Source organism: Anoplophora glabripennis, unplaced genomic scaffold, assembly GCF_000390285.2.
Source record: "Anoplophora glabripennis isolate ALB-LARVAE unplaced genomic scaffold, Agla_2.0 scaffold10, whole genome shotgun sequence".
NCBI lineage: Eukaryota > Metazoa > Arthropoda > Insecta > Coleoptera > Cerambycidae > Anoplophora > Anoplophora glabripennis.
This window is the reverse complement of record NW_019416481.1, coordinates 1,316,406-1,338,097: the sequence shown is the minus strand read 5'-3', so window position 1 is coordinate 1,338,097 and position 21,692 is coordinate 1,316,406. Positions and strand designations below refer to the sequence as shown.

Below are 21,692 nucleotides of genomic sequence, written 5' to 3'. Positions count from 1 at the left end.
CCAATGGTATCTCCCTCAAGTTAAAGCTCAAAGTCAGTTTTACCAAAATTTTATATACTTACCTATGTATTACGGCAGCCCAAAAAAAAATAATACTTTTTTTTCGTGTCTCTTGTGAAAATATGTTAGATTATCATGTTTTAAGAGCCCCCTCAAACAATCAGCTCAAAAAAAATTTTTTAGAGGCCTGTCAAGATTTTTAAAAATTTCCAAAATCGTCAAAAATTGAATTTTGAAAAAAAATTTTTTTCTCGTTATTTTATCATTTTCTAGGTTGAAAAATATCTCGATTCTGAAAATTTCAAATCGATATTTTAATTTCTAAAGGTCACTCATAATTATTTTAACTTTCAAAGTAGTGTACCTATGCTTTCGAGCGACCTCTAAAAATAAATATCAACGAACTAATAATTTTTTTTATTGAATTTGATGAACAAAAGAATAGAAATAAATCACGATACACTTAAAAAATTTCTCGAGGCAAAATTTATCTACTACCGCACTGTGAGTATCAAATATTTATAATTTTTTAATTTTTTAATTAAGACATTACCTGATAACCACAGCAATCAAGGCAAAGTGTATCAAAACAACGTCAAAAAGCATTAAAATGAATCAAAACAATGCATACAAAATTCTTCAAATTGTAACGAACCAACTGTTGGTTCCATTTTCAACCAACAATGGTGTAGGTAATTCTTTAATCTTCAATTGTATATCCATTAGATTCAACCGCACTCTTTGATTCTCTTTGTTAAAATGGTTGCCTAATTTGATTAACATCATTACAACAACAATAGAAAAAACGAAAAGGAAAAACTAGTAGAAAAGTATTCAGTTTTAGACTACGTGTGAGAGTAGGAAGTGCATTTTTTTATAGAACATTCTGGAATCTAGTCACGCTCTCTAACTTTTTTCATTGTGATCTGGCCAACGAGACAAGACTACGAGGAAGACTCACGCTGAGAATTGTCATCGTGTAAGTTCGCTGACTTCCTCCAGTGTCAACACAACAAGCACCATTGCTGGTCCCATTGCAGTTCCATCAGCAGAAAGAGCTGTCCGTTACCACTGACAGTTGGGGTTCCAGTGACATCCTACCAATGCCACTGTCTACTCTCCAGAACGCACTAGGAATGACGGACCACTGTATATACCCAGTAGGAATTTTTGGTGAGGTGACTCTTGTGGGTCAGGAAAATTATTTTATTAACCAGATCACGTGTTCCATCTTATTGTTATCCTCACTAGTAAATTTGATTAAGTAATAAATATATCATTAATAATTATTATACTCTTCTGCTAATCCAAAATTTTACGTTAAGCTTATGTTCAAATTTATTTTTAGTGTTCTTTTTTGTATAAAAACTGCAATTGTAGCAGTAAGTATTAATTCTTTAAAGATGTATTAAATTTTAACTATCTATTTTTTTATCATACGTTTTAAATTTAACTGGACGACTTGATTTATCTTATCTACATGAAAGCACCTGGCGACTAACAAGTGATAGAAAAAATTAAGGTCTATTCTGACTGAGAAAAGTCCACCCTTGAACCCCTGAAACTTTCCACATTATGAACTGTCAATTGTTTAAAAGGTAGGAACTTGGAGACTAAGTTTGGTTGCAAAATGCAATAACATCGATCGAATCACATTCAAGATACCTAAGTATAATTACAAATACGTCGCAAACGTCTAAAAACTTCAAAATATCTCAAAAACTACTAAACTTTCTGAGATATTTTGAAGTTTGCGCAAAGTAGTTTGATCGAAAAGATGTGTAGCTAATTATATTCGTTTGCCCTAAAAATATATTTTATCACGACATAATATTATTACAAACTTATTTAGCGGGAGAGGAATTATTAAGAAACCATCGACTTCAAAAATATATTTGCTTCTATAATTGATGGAATAATCACAATATCGCAGCATTCTTTACAAATAGACAGTTTACGTTTATAGTTATAATTATTTGTTGTAACTTAAACGTCGTTACTATTATAGTGTCTACTTTCTTCAGACTTTATACCGAGCGATCCAGAATGATTGAAGCTGACGTCACATGGAAATATTACCAAAGATATTAAAATTTACTTCCATTTCAACAAAATTACGTTCCGTGTTCTTTAAATTTCCGACCGACAAGTCTGTCAATTCAGAGATCCTCGTGCCTCCCGTGTGTACTTGCTGTTGTATTTATTTTTGTTCGCAGATTGTGTTTTTATTCGAAGTTACCGTTAATATTCTAAATAATCAGCGTTTTTCAACGCTAATCATATGTCCACTGTTAGTTTTGTGGTTAGGAAGCAAATATTGACAGTTTCTTCGATATAAAGTACTCCAACTGTTTTAGGTTAAAAAATCGTCTGTTCGTTAGACGACGATAAATTTATTGCAGAGGCCTACTTTTGGAGTGGTCAACGAAATGAAAATGTATGGAATTATTCAATCCATTAACGTTTTTTCTAATTCCAGGAAGAGTTTCTAAATCATGAAGCCGCAGATTATAACATTTTTGCTCAGCATACTTAACCCACCACTGAACGAAGTAAATCACTGTGTTGGCAACTATGAAGAGTGAAAATAATAGGAAAGCGGCACACAAACTATTTGTAAATAGCAGCACCATCAATCATTCTGGTTCTCTCTGTATATTTTTACGGTACACAATTCTGAATGCCAACAACTTTATTGTTATAAGCAATCAGTCTTATAGTCGTTATAAAAACCTAAGTACGTCTAGTATACTAAAATAAGTTCATGTACAAAAAAAAATTAAAAAAACAAGCTTTTAGTGACGTCATTTTATTTTCGTATTCTTTTCAGCAAGCGCTTTCACTTGATATCATGGGAGTCCATAAAAAATAACTGACCCGACATCTTTGGGAGTTCGTCATATTGGATTTAGAATGACGTCACTTAGCTAACCATGCATTGTCATCCAAACTAAACGTGTTGGGGATAACTGTTTTAAAATTCAGTTCCAAGATCTGACCCATACTAGTAAGGCAAGTTAAATAAAAGCTTGTAAAAAGATCACTTTTATCTTGTAATAGTCATTCAAAATAAGCAGTATTTTTTTTCTTGTAAACCTTAAGTATACAGGGTCGGAAGTACCGATGGTTCATCTGCCGTTATGTGAGAGCGATAAAGTAAGTCATAGAAATCCGTGCGATAGAGAAAGATGGCTATAATGAAGGCGTCTAATAGTCACCGTCCATTTCGCCCTTAAGAAATAAGGAGTGGATCTTATTTGTGGAAGGGCGAAACGGGCGGTGACTATGAGACGCCTTCATTATAGCCATCCTTCTCTATCGCATGGATTTCTATGTCTTACTTTATCGCTCTCACGTAACGGCAGATGGAACCTGTATAGTTTGCATTTAATGTTTGATTTCAAGAAACTATAAATTGGTATTAACTTTAAGGGTTTGGATTAGTTTCCACTCTAATCTTTTCATTTGTTTTCTTGGAACCTTTTAGAGATTGTTGAATTTGTTCGAGAGTTTTTCCTTTAGTTTCCGGTATCAAATATATTGCTAAAATTGTTGACAGAAAACAATTTATAGAAAATAGTAGGAACGGCGAAAACAGACCAAAATTGGTAGTGAGTAAGTGAAATAGTTTGGTAATTGTGGAAACAAAAATCCCAAATACCACAATCAAAACACTTAAGCCTTTGGCTTTAATACTTGCAGAAAACAATTCACCAAGCATCAATGTGGGAACAATTCCTAAACCGATAGAAAAAAATAGTACAAAAGCCATCATTCCAGTTATTGGGATCCAGTTCAGGAACTTTATATCTATCTGAGTTTCAAATTGATCTATATAGAAATAAATAGATTCAATAAGTAATACTACACCACAAGATACCAAAGAAACTATATACGACAGTCTTCTGCCAAACAAGTCCAAAGTGTAGGCACCTACAAGGTTCAAGAGACAAGTCGCACCAACAAATATCATAGATGAGACTTGTGGATCTAAGTTTCCTCCAGATTTTTCAAAAATGTATTGTGTATACACAGCAAATGTGGATATACCACCGAGCTGTTGTGATGCTCTTAGAAAAATTCCAGCAAACAAAGCTTTCCTGTTGCTATCGATGGTAAATAAATCCTTCCAAGTACCAGATTCCGACATTTGCCTCTGCACGTCGGCTTTCAATAAAAGAAAGTCTTCCTCGACGTCATGTTTCTTTCTCAATCGTGTCAATGTTTCCCTGGCTTCTTGAAATCTCCCCTTCATGATGTAAAAATAAGGCGATTCCGGCATAAAATAGAAGAGGATGAAATGAATCAATGGAAAGCAGATGCATATATAAGATGTCCGTTTCACGTCGCAGTAACTACCAGTCACGGTGATTATGAACTGGCCCAGGTAAATGGCAAAGGTTAAGGCGTTCCCCCACACTCCCCTGACCTTAGGCGTGGATATTTCTCCGATGTACATCGGCACAGAAGCGAACATCAGTCCGTCTGCTATTCCCGCGAAGAATCTGGACGCGTAGAACATCCAAACATTTGTTGCTGTAGCGGTGAGAATCCAGGCAATAACGTGTGGTACACTAATTAAGAGTATTGTGGGTTTCCTTCCAATTTTGTCATTTAAATTTGAACAAAAGATGCTTGCCAGGATCATCGAAATGGGCGGTATAACTGTGAAATATGAGCCTTCTTCTTCGGATATGTCGTAAGTGTTTTTGTCATTTGTGATTTTTAATAGGAATGGCGAGGACCAACTGAATAATAAGCCACACGTAAATGGAACGAAACATACTGAAAAACAAAAACAGAATTTGTAAATGACAACATTAAAATTTAGATAATAGTATAATAATTATGAATAATTAATTGCTAATGATTTTGACTTCAGATATTATACAGGCTGTCCCACGGTGACGAGACATTAGACATATTTCAGATACTACTTCGATTTCGACATAACTAAAACTTTAAGCTTCCCTGCCATAATTTCAAAATGACTTAATTTCATACAGGGTAGAAATTAATGCCAAATTTAGTCAACTTTAAACCATCTTAAATTATTTTCTTAAATGGAACTCCCTGTATATTTTTGTGCAACCTGTTAAACAATTTTGTTCTCTTTCGAATGGTGTTGGCTTTGACAAAATTCTATGTGCAGAAATTCGACCATTTCTTAAAATTCTTCGAAAGATGTGGTAAATTAATGTATCTCTCATTAGATACTCTGCAAGTTGTATTTATTATCTTGTGACACTATCTATGTATAAATAATAAATTTAGGATGTCAGCATTTGAATAAATGTTTTCCATTCTTTAACAGTAAATAATACTCAAATAAACATTCACTGTATGTGTTAAATTGACAACAATAAACTGGTGACAGATTAGGTTCTTGTTTTGACGTTTCACTAAAAAAATCACAGACATCCTCACAAGAAATTATGCGATGTCCGTTGACTATACGAAAAACAGTAAATATTTTAAAAACCAGAAGAGATAGGTATAGTATAGATAGGTCCAAAGAGAAAAAAATTGTTTATCAGCTTGCGTAAAAATATACATGGTGTTCCATTTAAAAAGAATAAGTTAAGATGGTTTAAAGTTGACTAAATTCGGCATTAAATTTATACCACCCTGTATGAAATTAAGTCATTTTGAGATTATGGTAGCGAAGCTTAGAGTTTTAGTTATGTCCCCTATAAATTTTATCGCTCAAACTTTATTATTGTAAAATACAAATTTTTTTTTAATTAGACAGTGCTTTTTTTTTGAAAAAAATTAAATATATCAAAAATGGTTAACTTTAAGAATAGGAAACCTTTATGAAAGTTCACTTAAAAATTGACATAGAATCCAAAATTGCAATAATATACAGTGTGTTTAATATAAAATAACGAAGATGACGTCAACTTTCTGTATAACCGGAAGCGTTAGCTGGACGTCATTATTTTAGTTGAGAAAGGCAGGCCCGAAAACACTATTGCCCAAATTTTCAAAATTAAAATCGAAGTAGTCTCTGAAATATACCTAATGTCTCGTCACCGTGGGACATCCTGTATTGCATTTCTAATAAAAAAAATTATATATTTTTAGTGACGAATAGTTTTTCAGTTATTTTTTATTTATCCAACTTTTTAATAGCATTATTTTGAAGTTTAAAAATTAGCTCGTTTTTCAGATAAAAAAGATGGGAATATATTCAGATTCAGTGGCACTGAAAGTCTAGGTTTTTAGTGACGGTATTTTCCAGTATCTCCGCCACTGGTTGGCCGATTTGTAAAGCAACTTAACAAATTTTTGCACATAATTACTTAAATCACTATCCCAAGTTTCGTAAAGGAACTTAAGGGATATTTAAATAAATGTGATATATTTATTTAAATTTCAACTTTGTGTACACGTGTATATGAACTATTTTTAATGATTTATGACGTAGAATTACCATTATTGTTTGGCTTCAACAGGCATTTGTCTAGTTTTTTTCCTTGTTTATCTTGTGTTAATTTTGAAGAAAGAAATCGTTTTGTATAGTTTAAGTACCATAATATCCCTGTTATATTCTACATTTTCAAGTAAAAAATCTTTTAATTATAAATATATTGGTACATTTAAATATTTCTCTTAGAAGCAGATATAGCAGATAGTTGTAACTACGAATATTAACCTGCTAAATTTAAATAGTTCTGGAATCCTCTGATTATCGGAATGTGTATAGAAATAACACAGCCACATAAAAAAAAGAAAAGTTGTCTGTACTTTTCATGCGACATATGTTATCTGTAGTATTTTTGCCTCCTGATCACGAATCCGATGTCAGAATTGAGCCATCACATCACAGGAATTTCCTAACCTCAAAAAACTGGTAAAAATAGAAAAATTCATGAAAAAGTGCTACGAAAAATACAATTTTTTTTTTCTATATTCAAATGTTCATTTATATAGTTAAGTCCCCGCCCAACGTGAATCCGTGGTCAGAATTAATGGTTCTTTTTCTAACCTCAAAAAAACGGGTCAATTAAGGTCAGATATCACGAATTTTAAAAAAATAACAAATTCGCGCCAAATTTAGTATCCGGGGGTTTTTTTGAGATTAGAAAAAGAACCATCGATTCTGACCGCTAATTCACGTTTGGCGGGGTCTTAACTATATAAGTAAACATTTGAATATAGAAAAAAAAAATTGTATTTTTCCTATCACTTTCATGAATTTTTGCTATTTTTTACCTGTTTTTTGAGGTTAGGAAATTCCTGTGATGTGATAGCTCAATTCTGACACCGGATTCGTGATCAGGAGGGAAAAATACCACAGATAACATATGTCGCTTGAAAAGTACAGACAAATTTTCTTTTTTTGTGTGACTGTGTAATTAAATATTATGCTTTGATTTACCGAGATACTGACTTTATGGTTTAGTTATCAGAATCTGTTTATTCTACCTAATCCACTTGTACACAATACTAAAAGATTATTGAGCTTATACTCTACAGTCCCGTTTTTGGTACTGAATTTTATACTTCTATTATTCTCTGTGCGACTCAGGGTTATTAGTCGATTGTAGGTCTTCGATCGAGTTGTCAAAATTTATCATGTAGAAGTGGAACTCGTTTTTTTTTTAAATGCCACTAAAGTACGTACCACTTTTTTAAAATTAAAGGGCGGGGAATGAAAAACTACAGGGTGTTGTAGAAAGGTTGGGATATCGGCTCACCACCCACTCCTTGGATCAAATTAAGATGAAGAAGTTGTAATTATAGTTCTATTTAATCAAATTTAATTGCCGGAAATCTAGGAAAGTACTGCTCCGAAAAATTTAAAATTTAAGAATTTGGCAATATAGTGGGGTGAACACAACTAAAATTTCTAGAACTCTCCAGCGCTTTTAAATGGGACACCCTATATATTATTACATTTTTGTATTCTACGTGAAATTTGAGGAATTAAATATTCCCTATACTTAGGAGTTATAGATATTGAAATATTAATTTTTAAAGAAAAAAACAGATGCAAGGGTTCGCGGAGATGCTAGTAACTCTTTTCAGGAGCGTGATATCAAGTGGATTTTTGGAACCTGTAAAGGGCATAGGTAACACTACATTTTGGTATACTAACAAATTAAAACATTTAATACTAGGTGTTTTATTGTTGCTGTTACATTTTGATAACTTCAAACAGCTATTACTTTGTTAACTTAAATGGAACACCCTATATTATTTTACTCTGTCGTATTCAGATTGAAGTTTCCTTTCAAGCCATATAAGCATTGTTAGGGTTGCCTCTACTACTTTTAGAGATATTTGCAATTTTCTATTTTTTGGACAGTTTTTCTCCTATCAGACCTGTTATCAAATTGGCCATGGATAAATAAATTGACATTTGTCAAGTTAGTTGTCATTATTGTTGTGTCTGTAACAGTTTTTGCTGAAAATTTAAATAAAAATGCCTGGGGATCGTTTAAATTATACTTATGAGAATTATTTTAATTTGTTTGTTATTTATGGAAAAAAGCAGCAGATTCTCTATCATGTTCTTGAAATTACTTTGTCACATTTTCCACAAATAACAAGTGTAAAAACATGAACATAACCTAGGTTTTACATATTTCCTACAATTTAGATAAAGAAAAACATTGCAGTTCCTTACCTACTACGATCGCTAACACTTGTGGCCAGATTTGTCCATCATTCTGTAAGTCTTCGACGTTTTTCTTGTCTACAACCGTGGTCTTCATTATGTATATATCATCTCAGCAAAAGCATCCACTACAAACATTTTTTATTTAACATTTACTTGTACCTATAGGGAACCTAAAATATTATCAGCGTATGTTTACCAAGTCTTATGGGGGTCTTTGTTTCACGACTACGATTAGATAGGCTTCCTTGCTTTGACTGTGTTTTCGACTGTACATTAAAAATAATATTATTTGAAAGACAAACATTCATTGTGTATTTAAAGTGTAATGAACATCGTAAAGGTATTTAATTGGGGTCTTTAAATAGTTCGCATTTGTGATATAGAGATTTTGGAATAATATACTCGTAGATAAATTGTGACATGATGCAACTTTCAATAATGTGTTAATATTTGTGAAAACAGATAAATAAGTTTTTAATTTTATACAGTGTGTCCCAGAAGTAACGCAAAAAATTCGTATTTTATTTTGTGTTCCGTTTTCACAAAAACGCTAAAACACGTCAATTAGTAAATAGGAACTGTCATTTTGTCACGTTGCTTAATCCTTTTTTGCGCTTTGTTTCATAAACCTATGACGTCATCGACATTTTTTTTTAAATAGCACTACCAAATTTTTTAAGCATAAATGGATAACCCTTTTGAAGGGAAATACGTCGATATAGGGTTTGTCCTACTTTACTTTGACAGGAGCGAAAAAAAAGCCAATGACTGGAATGGACATGGTTTAAAATAACAACAAAAGTAGGTATCACAAACTGATGCGAGAACAGTGCCACAGTAAAAAAATGGAAATTGGGGATGTTTTGTGTTTTGGTTGATTGTAGGTACGTTTTTATGTATTGATATGTTGGCGTTTTCGGCGATACGACGAATGGCAATGTGTGGATTTTCAGTGACAGCTAAACATAACATTTTGCCTATCATTTTCTATCACTGTCGTTGTCCTTCCAGATCTAGACATATCTCTAACATGGCCAGCGTCTTCAAATTTGCGTACTAATCTGCATACTGTAGACGCAGGTATTGGTTGTTCTGGATACTTGGCATTGAATAATTGACATACTTCATCATACCTACGTACCCTATCTCCGTATCCAACCATAATTAGGATTTCAGTTTTTTGTTTCTCATTTAAACACAACATCATGGTAATGTAAAGTTATGGTATTTGTAACTGTCACAATGATATGAGGCACTATTGCACTGTATAAATAAATATGCAGGCACATTGGTCTGTTCTTTTGATCAGACTTTATTATCCGCAAATACGCTTAACGATTCTAACGATGCAACGTGGAAGAAGCTGATCCGTATACTAGATTTGATAACCCTATCTGGATACGAATCTCATTTGATACTAGCACCAGAACATACCTGATTGAGGAAATAATCCCCATTCAGATAAAACTTACACTAAAAATTTAGTGAATATTACATAAAAACCACAAAAAACTACAGGGTTTCTACAAAAAAAAAAACGATTTGCTCGCTGGATACGCCCCTGAAAATCTGGATCTATAGTCCAATTAACTAAGCCTTTAAATCGAAATTGTGTCAACTTGGCTGAATTTTTGATATGAGTTAGTTTAAGGTATATTATAACAATAAGTGAGAGTAATTTTTTGTTCAACCCCCGGCCAAGGGTGGAAAAAGATAAAACAAAGGGCTTTTTTAAACTCTTTTTTTTTTCATTCAAATCGGCTAAAGCGTCTTTTTAACTCATTTTTTTTAAATTAACACCCTACAGATCAGAAACTAGCACTTGCGGGCCCCTCCCCTAGGCTTTTGTCACTTCAACTCTGAAACACCCGGTATATAACAGTTTTTGAGGAATTGAGACACTTTTTTCGAAAACGTTCCACACCAAATTAACCTCAAATTCGTGTTCAGCGTGTCCAAAAATATGGCAACAATAACATACATGAACACAATAACAGGGTGCGATGTAAAGAGCAGAGTTCTTTGTTTTTGTGTGCCTGTGATATGAATTAAGAGGAATTAGGTACAGCAGAATCATTGCTTAAACTTTAGCCAGCGACAACAATTAAAGCAATTAAATAGTTATTTATCGTGCCATTTACGTCACAATTTAAATTTTTCTATTGACAACATTCAATTACAAACCTCTGAATACTACAACGTATTGTATTCATTTTTCTTATAAAATAAGTACAATTTTTGATGACAGTTAAATTAGATTTAAATGGAAAATGCGTTGATGATTGTTGAATGTCATGATTAATCAAATAATTAATTATTATCCACACAAAAAATATTACAAATACTAAGGGAAAATACAGGGTGTCCCAGAATAACTTGCACAATGGAAGACCACAGATTCGTGGACTCAAAATGGACAGATTTAGGCTAATTCACCTATATCCTAATAACTAATAAATAACTCGAATACGTATTAATCGATTTTGATTATTTTGTGTGGACTTTTGCTTTCAATCTACACATTTTAGTGTTATACACAGTGTTTTTTAAAACTCACTACAAAATTGACGTGTGGTGATAATATCCGTTCATAATTTTTTCCTCTTTCGAACAATAATGACAATTATTTTTTATATGATAGGAGATACCATTTGGATCTTTTTGGGTCTCTTACAGAATTTTGATTAAATGAGCGGTTTGGGTAAAAAAAAATATTTGTTAAATGTCTACATTATCTCGCCACCCATATACAATACTTAACAAAGTGCTAGTAGTCGCTGATTTTGTAGGTTGACTGTATGTAATTTCACAGTTTGATTTGCCAATTCTTAATGAGTGTTTACTACGATGAGATATACCACATGTTCATTTTTCGAAATGGATACACACATACGACGAATTAGTTATTTACAACGTGCCTAATTTTATTGAAATAATTCGTAAAAACAATCAAATACAATAAAAAATGCTGGAGATAAAAGTAACAAAGTTTAGGTTATTAAATTTAGTACAACTTGGTTATAAAAATGTTAACCGTTGTTTCTACAACAAAGGTTAATTCGGCGAAGAAAGTTAAAGGACACCCTTTGCAGTTCTTAAGGGCTATTTCTTAAAACATTTATGGCATTTTGGATATGCCTCCACAACTCAGTTCATAGTGTTTCAGAGTGTCCCAAAGATAATAGTCGCAAGGTGTTAAAGGTAAAGGTTATGAAGCTTACTAGCAATTAGGCCATGCTTGGCCCATTTTGCCTGCTAACTTACATACTACCCTCCACCTTAACAATCACAAACATCCATGGGTACGACAGAAAAATTCCTTCGAATTTTCCTGCCGCGTGCGGGATTCGAACCCACTACGGTTTTGCCGCACAGCCCTGGTTCGCCTCAGTAGGCAAGCCTTGGCCGCTTCGGCTACCGCCACGCCGTCGCAAGGTGTTAAGTCTGGTAAACGTACAGACGAGTTAACAGGAGCATTATCCCCTCTACCGATCCATCGACGAGGGAATCTTTGATTCATATACTGCTGCACAGTTGTAGTGAAAAATGGTGGAGCGCTATCATATATAAACCACATAGCTGTGAGTAATAAGGGTTGTGATTAATAAGGGCACATTACTCGGGTTTTGCAAAAATTCTAAATAAAATTCCCTCTTCAGTCTGTTGGGTAGAATAACAGAGCCAATAATAATGCTATCCCAAATAAGATTAAACAGCAATTATAGTCAACCTACAAAATCAGAGCCTACTAGCACTTTGTTAATTATTGAAATATGGGTGGCAAGATAATATATACATTTAAAAAATATTTTTTTGTACCCAAACCGCTCATTTAATCAAAATTCTACAAGAGGCCCAAAAACTTGCAAATGATATCACCTATCAAACGAAAAATATTTGTCATTATTGCTCAAAAGAGGAAAAAGCTATGGACGAATATTATTACCTTACATCAATTTTGTAGGAGTTGCAGGTTTAAAAAAAAAAAAAAAACACACGTTATTCTGGGACACCCTGGGTAAGAGAATAAAATGTAAAAATTTGCGTAAGGGTGTGGGTATATTTTTTCATTATAGTCTGTTTGGAAATGAAAGAGAGTAATAAAACCCGCAGGTAAGAACCGGCCATGGGCGTGGTAATATTACGTTTCAGGTAATTATCGGGTAACACTAATGCTGACAAAAGTGACAGGGATTGGAAAATCGACTATCTACAGACTTTTAAAGGAAACAAAAAACGAACAAGATACTGTAAATCCCCCAAAATCATCTACAGGGAGATCAAAAGTCGTTATAGATGATTTCTTCAAAAATGTCATTCGCAGAAAAGTACACTCATTTTATTTTAAAAAAGAAATACCAACGCTAAACAAAATTTTAAGTGAACTTTCAGAGGACAACGATTTGCCAAAAATCAGTAGAAGCAAATTATGGGCCGTCTTACGAGAGTTGAATTTTTGCTGGGAAAAGCAGAACAGGAAGTCAGTTCTTATCGATAAAGATGAAATTATTTGTTGGCGAAGATCCTACTTAAGATCAATTAGAAAATTCCGTGACGAAGGGAGGAATATTTATTATCTAGACGAAACTTGGGTCAACGAGGGATATACTGTAACAAAAGTATGGCAAGATAAAAATGTAAAAAGTTTTCGACAAGCATTTTTGGATGGACTTTCAACAGGGTTCAAGGCACCTTCAGGTAAAGGGCGAAGATTAATAGTGACACATATAGGTAGTGCCAGTGGTTTTGTAGATGGCGGTTTACTTTTATTTGAATCTAAAAATACAGGTGACTATCACGAAGACATGAACGCAGATGTTTTCGAAGAGTATTTTACACAGATGTTGGATCTTATTCCTCCGGGGTCTGTAATTGTCATGGATAATGCCAGTTACCATTCACGGCAGACCGAGCGGACGCCTACGACTGCTTGGAGGAAAGCCGATATAATTCAATGGTTATCCGGAAAAAACATTTCTTTTGAAACAAATATGGTGAAAAAGGAACTTTTGACACTTGTCAATCTTAATAAAGATCAGAAAAAATATGTTATCGATGAAATGGCAACAAATCGCCAAATAACGGTACTACGGTTACCACCTTATCACTGTGAACTTAACCCAATCGAATTAGTCTGGGCGCAGGTAAAAGGAGATGTAGCGCGAAATAATACGACGTTTAAATTAAGTGACGTGAAAATTTTGTTAAAAAATTCCTTGGAACGAGTAACTGCAGATAACTGGCAAAGATGTATACATCATGTACAAAAAGAAGAGGAGAAAATGTGGGAACTCGATAATTTAATTGACGTTACTGTGGAACCTATCGTTATCAATCTAGGAGACGAAGATAATTCATCAGAATATTCAGAGGATGAATTTTAATATACCTACTTTTTTATTTTCTTTATTGTACATTTATACAACACTACATTTACTCACCATAATTTGAATTTTCAAAATACATATATTTTTGTGTGGAATAAAAGTCTATTCATTAAATTTAAATAAATATTTTGATAATAATATTGAATAATTTTATTTGAATTACTAAAAACCCTCTTAACCCGGTTATGATGCTTAAAGTAGCCTCATGTTTTGAAATGCTGTTTTTATATTGTTTACTTATAAGAGAAATGGACCGAGAAATTGAAGCGGCATAGACAAAGACGGATTGTCGGGGATTAAATTTTAGCTACCTGCTACAATTTAGTACAGTCCGATAGCACAAAGTTTTTTTAAAAGTACACCTCATCCTATACCGATAATACATAATATAAAAATATTGAATATAAGCACCAGTACTACATTTATTTACGATTTGCAAACATAATAAGCTTTTATTACTCTCTTTCATTTCTAAACAGACTATATGCGATTATTTTTGTTATCATAAAGTGACATCTGTGCAGAAGTACTAGCATATATTTTTTTGTCAAACTTAACACTTTTTGATTTAACAGAAGGATAGAAAAATTGACAAATGGGGAACAAAAACTTAAATACTATACCTATTATTCATTATTGACATTAATTATTGTTAATGATGGAAATAAGTTTATGCAGATTATTTTAAGAGTTATTAGAAATTTCGTCATTATATACATTTGACTGACATTGGAACGTTAATTAAAAATAAGAAGTAATCTATTAATTACGATAGATATTACTAGTATATCAATTGTAAAGTGGAAAGTCAAATATTGTCTATTTAAATTAACAAGCAAATATTAAAATGGTTTAAAAACAATCGCTACTCAGTGACAATTTGTAGTTAGTAGTACTCACTGCAAAAACATTTACTCACATAAGGGAAGCAGACGCACGGTACTTTCTGCGTTGACTGAGCTGAAATTAGCAAATACGCGAAATAATCGAGTGACATTAATAATGGCGTAAGCTTTAGAGTCACTAGGTCTGCCATTTCGTCAGATTGGTATCTCCCGTCAAGTTAAAGGTCAGTTTTACGAAAATTTTATCAATAATTCTTGACGAGTCACTCTTAATTTATAAATTAAACAATTAAGTAAAAGCTAATCGTTTTAGCGTAAGATGTTTATATGAAATTATAAACACACCTCTAAACAAAACAAATTACAAATACCAGGCAACTACTATCATCAATTTTTCTTTTTTTTGACAGTAGCTGGTACAAAATCGCAAAAAAAAATATAAATAAGTTAGAGGAAAATGAGGAAAAATACATTCCAGAATAAAAATACATCAAAACACCTTTCTAAAGTGACAATAATTTCAAAACGTATCACTTATACAGTGTGTTTGAAGAGGTGAAAGTAGAACCAAAAATACTAAAAAAGGTTCCTATGAAAGGCATAATGTTGGTCCTCTGATTACGCAACTTTGCCCCCATTTAAGCTACTTCGTACCTCTTACCGTTTCCGAGAGCCTTGTAGTGAGAAGCGAATTTGTAACAACCTGTATATTAGATCTTCAAATTTCAAAATTTTTCATCGTAATTTCGCGAATCAGCTTAGAGTCATTAAAAAATACCAGAACTTCTATAAGTCATGGCAAAGTATATCAAAACAACGTCAGGAAACATTAAAATCAATCAAAATGAAGAAAACAATAGGTACAAACGCTAAATCTGCATATAAAATTCTTCAGATCAGTTGTGAAATATAGCAACATACAATACCTATATCAAAATATCATTATAAATACGTCGCAAGCTTCTAAAACCTTCAAAGTACCTCAAAAACTACGAAACATTTTGAGATATTTTGAAGTTTGCGACGTATTTATATTATCATGTCATATTATACGTATGTTGAATAAAATTTGATATAATTTTACTGCATTTCAAAGCGGATTTGAAGACTTTTTATGCAGAATGAGGCTGCTAAGACATTTATTTTCATATTTTAAGTATTTTGAGTCATATTAACGCTCCCTTCTTTCTCCTGAACAATCAGTAATCCAGGGAAACGCTATATATTTATGTTAAAAAGTACGTAGTTATATTCGTTCGCCTTAAAAATATACAGGGTGTTTCACATAAGAACAAACACAAAGCAGCGGCATGCAGGGGAACATAAAATATAGTGATCTAACGTAACTTACCCCTGTATTTTATCGTTGCTGGTTGATTTAGCGGGTGCAAGATTTAATAAGAAACTAGTGAGTCCCAAAATATATTTGTTTCAACAATTGACTGGTATAACCATAGTTACACAGCATTCTTTACAAATAGACAGTATCCTTTTGTACCTACTTATAATTATTTGTTGTAACTTAATTCACGACATTACCATTATAGTGTCTATTTATTCTAGACTTTGTACATCTTTGCACAATGATCACATTTATCTTGTACCAAACATTATATAATCGTATAAAATAAATAATATTTTTTTCTCGTAAATACTGAGAATAACTTTAAGGGTTTGGATTAGTTTCCATATCTTTCTTTTTATTTGTTTTCTTGGGACCTTTTAAAGATTGCTGAATTTCTTCGAGAGTTTTTCCTTTAGTTTCCGGTATCAAATAAACAGATAAAATTATTGACACGAAACAATTTACAGAAAATAGTAAGAACGGAGAAAACAGGCCAAAATTAGTGGTTAGTACGTGAAATAATTTAGTAGTTGTAGAAATAAGAATGGCAAATATTACAATTATAAAATTTAAGCCCTTAGCTTTAATACTTGCAGAAAACAGTTCACCAAGCATTAATGAAGGGACAATTCCTAAACCGATAGAATAAAATAGTACAAACGCCATCATTCCAGTTATTGGGATCCAGTTCAGGAATTTTATATCTATCTGAGTTTCAAATTCTTCTACATAGAAATAAATGGATTCTATGAGTAACGCTATACCACATAATGCCAAAGAGACTATATATGACAACCTCCTCCCATACATATCCAAAGTGTAGGCGAATACAAGGTTTAAGATGCAAATCGTACCCATAAATATCATTGATGAGGTTTCTGGGCTCAAGTTTCCCCCAGATTTATCAAAAATATATTGTGCATATACAATAAATGCAGATATACCACCAAGTTGTTGTGAAGTTCTTAGAAAAATGCATGCAAGCAAAGCTTTTCTGTTCTCTTAATGGTAAATAAATCCTTCCAAGTGCGGATTCAGACATTTGTCTCTCCACATCGGCTTTTAATAAAATAAAGTCTTCCTCTACGTCTTCTTTCTTTCGCAATTGACGCAATGATTCTCTGGCTTCTTGAAATCTCCCCTTCATGATGTAAAAATAAGGCGATTCGGGCATAAAATAGAAGAGGATGATATGAATCACCGGGAAACAGACGCATATATAAGAACTCTGTTTCACGTCGCAGTAACTGCCTGTCATATTAATTATGAATTCTCCGAAGTAAATGGCAAATGAGAAGGCGTTCCCCCACATTCCCCTGACCTTAGGCGTGGATATTTCTCCGATGTACATCGGCACAGATGTGAACATCAGTCCGTCTCCTATTCCTGCGAAGAACCTGGACGCGTAGAACATCCAAACATTTGTTGCTGTAGCAGCAAGAATCCAACCAATGATTTGTGGTCCGCTAATTAAAAGTATTGTAGCTTTCCTTCCAATTTTGTCATTTAAATTCGAAAAGAAGATGCTTGACAGCATCATAGAGATGGGCGGTATAACTGCGAAATATGAGGCTTCTTCTTCGGATATGTCATAAGTACTTTTGTCATTTGCGATTTTTAATATGTATGGCGAGGACCAACCGAGAAATAAGCCAACCGTAAATGCAACCAAGGACACTGAAAAACAAAAACGGATTTAGTAAACGGCATTTTTATCTCAGTTGTGAGTTGTGATATTAAAATTCCGATAGTAGTATAATTTTTAGTTATGGGGAATGTGGCTTGAAAAATAGAAAAGTACTGGTGCTAAAGTCTATTTACGATAAGTTTGCAATGACGTGACATTTAGTAATAATTGATAGCGTGTAAAAACTTCTTTAAAAGTAATAAATTAACGGTATGTAATGCAAAGCGTTAACATACCGAAACCTTCATCGAGTCGTGTTCAAGAGATGATTCTAATAGACTATTTTGGATATAAACGTGAATATGGGGGGTCACTTCTTCCATTTACCGCTGTAACAGACGCGAGTTGTAATTGTTACATCAATTAAAGACTGTATCTTAAATATTATTAACAGTACATCGTCTTCAATGGAGGAAGAACGACGCTCTCAGAGCCATCAACTCCTGCCGGCCCTTTTGGGTATAGTGAAGGAGGAGGTGTACGAGCCAACTGAAAACCCCCTTATCGGTAAGCGGGCGACTAACCTCCTAGCGCCGTTGGCAAAGGAGGAGCCAGATCAGATCATTCTATCCGACAACATGCTACAAGCTGAAAGTTTACCGCCAGTGCCACAAAGGGTCACGAGGTGTGCCGCGGCTCAGCCCCATGCGCCATCGCTCGAAGACGGAGCGGCAAGTCCATCCGATCAGGTAGCCAATCAAGTAGTTCCACGACATTTGTTTTCTGAGCGAAAATCGACAGTTCGCTACCAGGACTAGAAGAGCTCCAAAACCACTCCGAAGACCTAAGATCGCCATCCGAACCCGAGGAGGTAGCCGCCCGGAGCAGCGATCCGGAAAAGTAAGCAAATTGTATTTTCCTAGTTCTACTTATCCTGTATTGGTGTAAGTCCTGCCGAGTTTGAACTCTAAGTGCTGGACGGTGCGGTGACGGCGTTGTCAGGCGGCGACGAATGTAGTTAGGGCACATTAACTGAAACCGCTGGTTGACTGTGAATAACACCGCTAGTGGAAGACGTTAGGTGCTGGCCGTACCGTGACTGATAGACCCAGGAAGTTGGCTGTGCAAAACACCGCTTTCAGGAGAAAACTGTCGTATACAATACGTGGTGGGGCGACGGCATTTTAACGAACGTTGTTGGGCACATTGACTGAAACTGCTGGTTGGCTATGAGTAACATTGACAGTGGAAGACGTTAAGTGCTAGCCATGCCGACGGACAGATCCAGGAAGTTGGCTGTGCATAACATCGCTTCCAGGAGAAATCCGTCACCGACCGCGCGACCGAACGTGTACTTCGAATGGATTTTGCCTCCTATCAACCAAACTATTCCTTTTCCTGATTACCGTTTGCCTATTTATGCCATTTGTGTATTGCATTGCTTCGCTTTCTCCTTGGCCAGTATTAACTCCGCTTAATTTCTGTTGCTTTGTTAGATCCGAATTGTTATAAACATTTTTGTTTCTAGCAGCGACCGAAATTAAAACCGATTTTGTATATTGCTTACCGATTTTTGATCAATAGATTGTTTATTAGTAACAAACCTATTTTCTAATACTGTGTTTACTTTCAGGACCGATTTTGTGTATTGCTTACCGATATTTGATTATGTCCTAATTTTGTATTTATTTGCACTACCGACTAAACCGAATAAGGTATATTTTCTTTTTGAAAATTATAAATAAGGGGAATAAATAATTGCTCTAACTCGTTTATTTAGCCTATAAACCGTAGATTATTTGTTTATAACAATTGTAATTAGAAGTTATTTTACTTTTGATTGTTTCAATTTTTGTAGGCCTTAGTAATATAAAATAAATCTAGTAAATATATTTCCAGATGTACTCATCATAAAATTCCCATCAGTAAAAAGTCTTGCTATCTCTGCGATATACACTGATAATTCAGTTCATTTGAGAAAGACATTTGCACTACACCAAGAAAACTACTTTCGTGTATTGTTACAATAAAGGAAATATAACAGACCCCTGAAATTAAACTTTCTTCACTGTAGCTACCCAAGTACTTACTCTAAACCGAGGGTAAGGTTCACGTGGATTTTCCTCCACGTAAAAAATAGGGAAGCTGGCGCCCAAGACTAACCGAATAAAAATAATATAATCCGGAGTACGATCCTGTAACGGCACTCACCGTGGATGCCGAACACCGCCACCGACAATTTTCTAGTAGTCAAGGGTCGTCACAAAATTAGGCGCCCTAACAATGTCAGTGACGCCTATAAATATTGTAAATTATAATTCAAATTGCAAATTAACATTCCGTTTAGAGTTCGTAGACCACCTGGGCGTCTGCAAGTTCGTCACACGCTATCCTCGATGTTTGTAGCGCGTCCAGAAACACAAGCGTTCATATCGATATAGTTATTATTTTGATCACATTGCAATTTTATGACTGGTCGTATTGTTTGGAAACGGTGCTAACGACACAAAATTTCGGCCACACTGCCGGATTTGAATACATCTGACTACAATTTCAACACGTGACCAATTACACATGTTATTGTACAGTCCACGGATGGAGCTGAAAAGAAGAAAAACTTTTTTATCTCTATTTCTTTATGAAATTAAAACTACTTTACATTGCGAAAGTTTGTAACGAGGTTGATGAATCACATCGATCCTCTAAAATTAAATGATTAGAAATATAGTAAGTGATTCTATCTTTATAGCTCAATAGTATGCTATATCAGTTAAGAAACACAAAAAGCCAATCCGTTTTTAACGTTGTCGATATATCTTCTTAGCCGCAGGTGTGAAGGCCAAAAAAATTAAGCTGAAGTTTTCTAATTTTGAAAGAATAATTATACTCTTGAAATATAACTCGATTATTCGTGTCCCAAATAAAAATAAGAAAATTTTGTTGGAAATACAATTTTAAAAACTGTAATTATGAAAAGTCCAAAAAATCGTTGGTATAGGATTTTTTATTTTTCAAAGAATACTAATCTTAAAAAATTTAAAACTGATACGCCGATTCAATCAGATTTTCATCATTTTATAAATACACTCACAGTTATCAATATCATTGAATTGTACCAATAAATATTTATTAGAAGGTTGAAAAGCCCTAATATACACCAAAACATGAATGCAGTAATACACATACATAATCTATGTTTGTAATTTCCTACAATTTAGACTATGAAAAAAAAAACACAAGTTATTACCTATAACAATCGCCAACACTTGTGGCCAGATTTGTCCCTCATTATTATTTATGTCTTCGACGTTTTTCTCTTCTGCAACCGTGGTCTTCATCGCGAATATATCACCGCAGCAACAGTACCCACTACAAGCATTTTTTATTTAACATTTACCTGCACATGCTAGGAACGTAAAATACTATTTAGGTTTGTTTACCAAGTTTTACGGTGGTCTTTGTTTTACGATTAAACTTAGATGCCTAATAAACTAAAAGCCTTTTCCTTTCATCATGTTTTCTACTATAAGTAAAAATATTATTTAACAGACAAACATTCGTTGTGTATTTAGCTGTAATGAATGTTACGAACGTGAAATTTATGACGACGGATTTTTTTAATTATAATTCAAATACATACACAAGTACACAAAAAAATTGGTTATTCTTTTGATTAGTCCCTGTTATTGTCGCGCTGGCACCCACTACTTTGTGGAGAAGCTCCTCCTAAATCCCCAAAAATGAGTTATTTGCGAATATGTAGGATTGTAACGTTGTAGGAGAAGCTGATGCATATACTAGATTTTATAAACCTGCCCTCATATTAGCAAACCCACTGAATACAAATCTGATATCAATT

The 21,692-nt window shown here is 33.8% G+C and overlaps 2 protein-coding genes across 4 annotated transcripts; both read right to left on the bottom strand.

The window, feature by feature from the left end:
* Positions 1–1,877: 1,877 nt before the first annotated feature.
* LOC108904018 (facilitated trehalose transporter Tret1-2 homolog) lies at positions 1,878–16,518 on the bottom strand. Of its 3 annotated transcripts, none has more exons than XM_018706390.1 (3): positions 16,213–16,518; positions 8,636–8,754; positions 1,878–4,785 (listed from the first exon to the last, which is right to left on the bottom strand). In XM_018706390.1, the coding sequence occupies exons 2-3, from the start codon at positions 8,721–8,723 to the stop codon at positions 3,428–3,430; spliced, it is 1,446 nt and encodes a 481-aa protein (XP_018561906.1). In that variant the 5' UTR covers positions 8,724–8,754; positions 16,213–16,518; the 3' UTR covers positions 1,878–3,427. The 3 variants fall into 3 exon arrangements, with proteins under 3 accessions (XP_018561906.1, XP_018561922.1, XP_018561914.1); XM_018706406.1 differs by lacking the exon at positions 16,213–16,518 and adding an exon at positions 14,936–14,973; XM_018706398.1 differs by lacking the exon at positions 16,213–16,518 and having other exon boundaries at positions 8,636–8,793.
* LOC108903520 (facilitated trehalose transporter Tret1-like) lies at positions 16,271–21,171 on the bottom strand. The gene is given in 4 exon segments (XM_023454666.1): positions 16,271–17,210; positions 17,213–17,236; positions 17,239–17,883; positions 21,081–21,171. Coding segments are annotated over 4 exon segments (1,443 nt in total). The 3' UTR covers positions 16,271–16,527.
* Between the last annotated feature and the right edge of the window lie 521 nt (positions 21,172–21,692).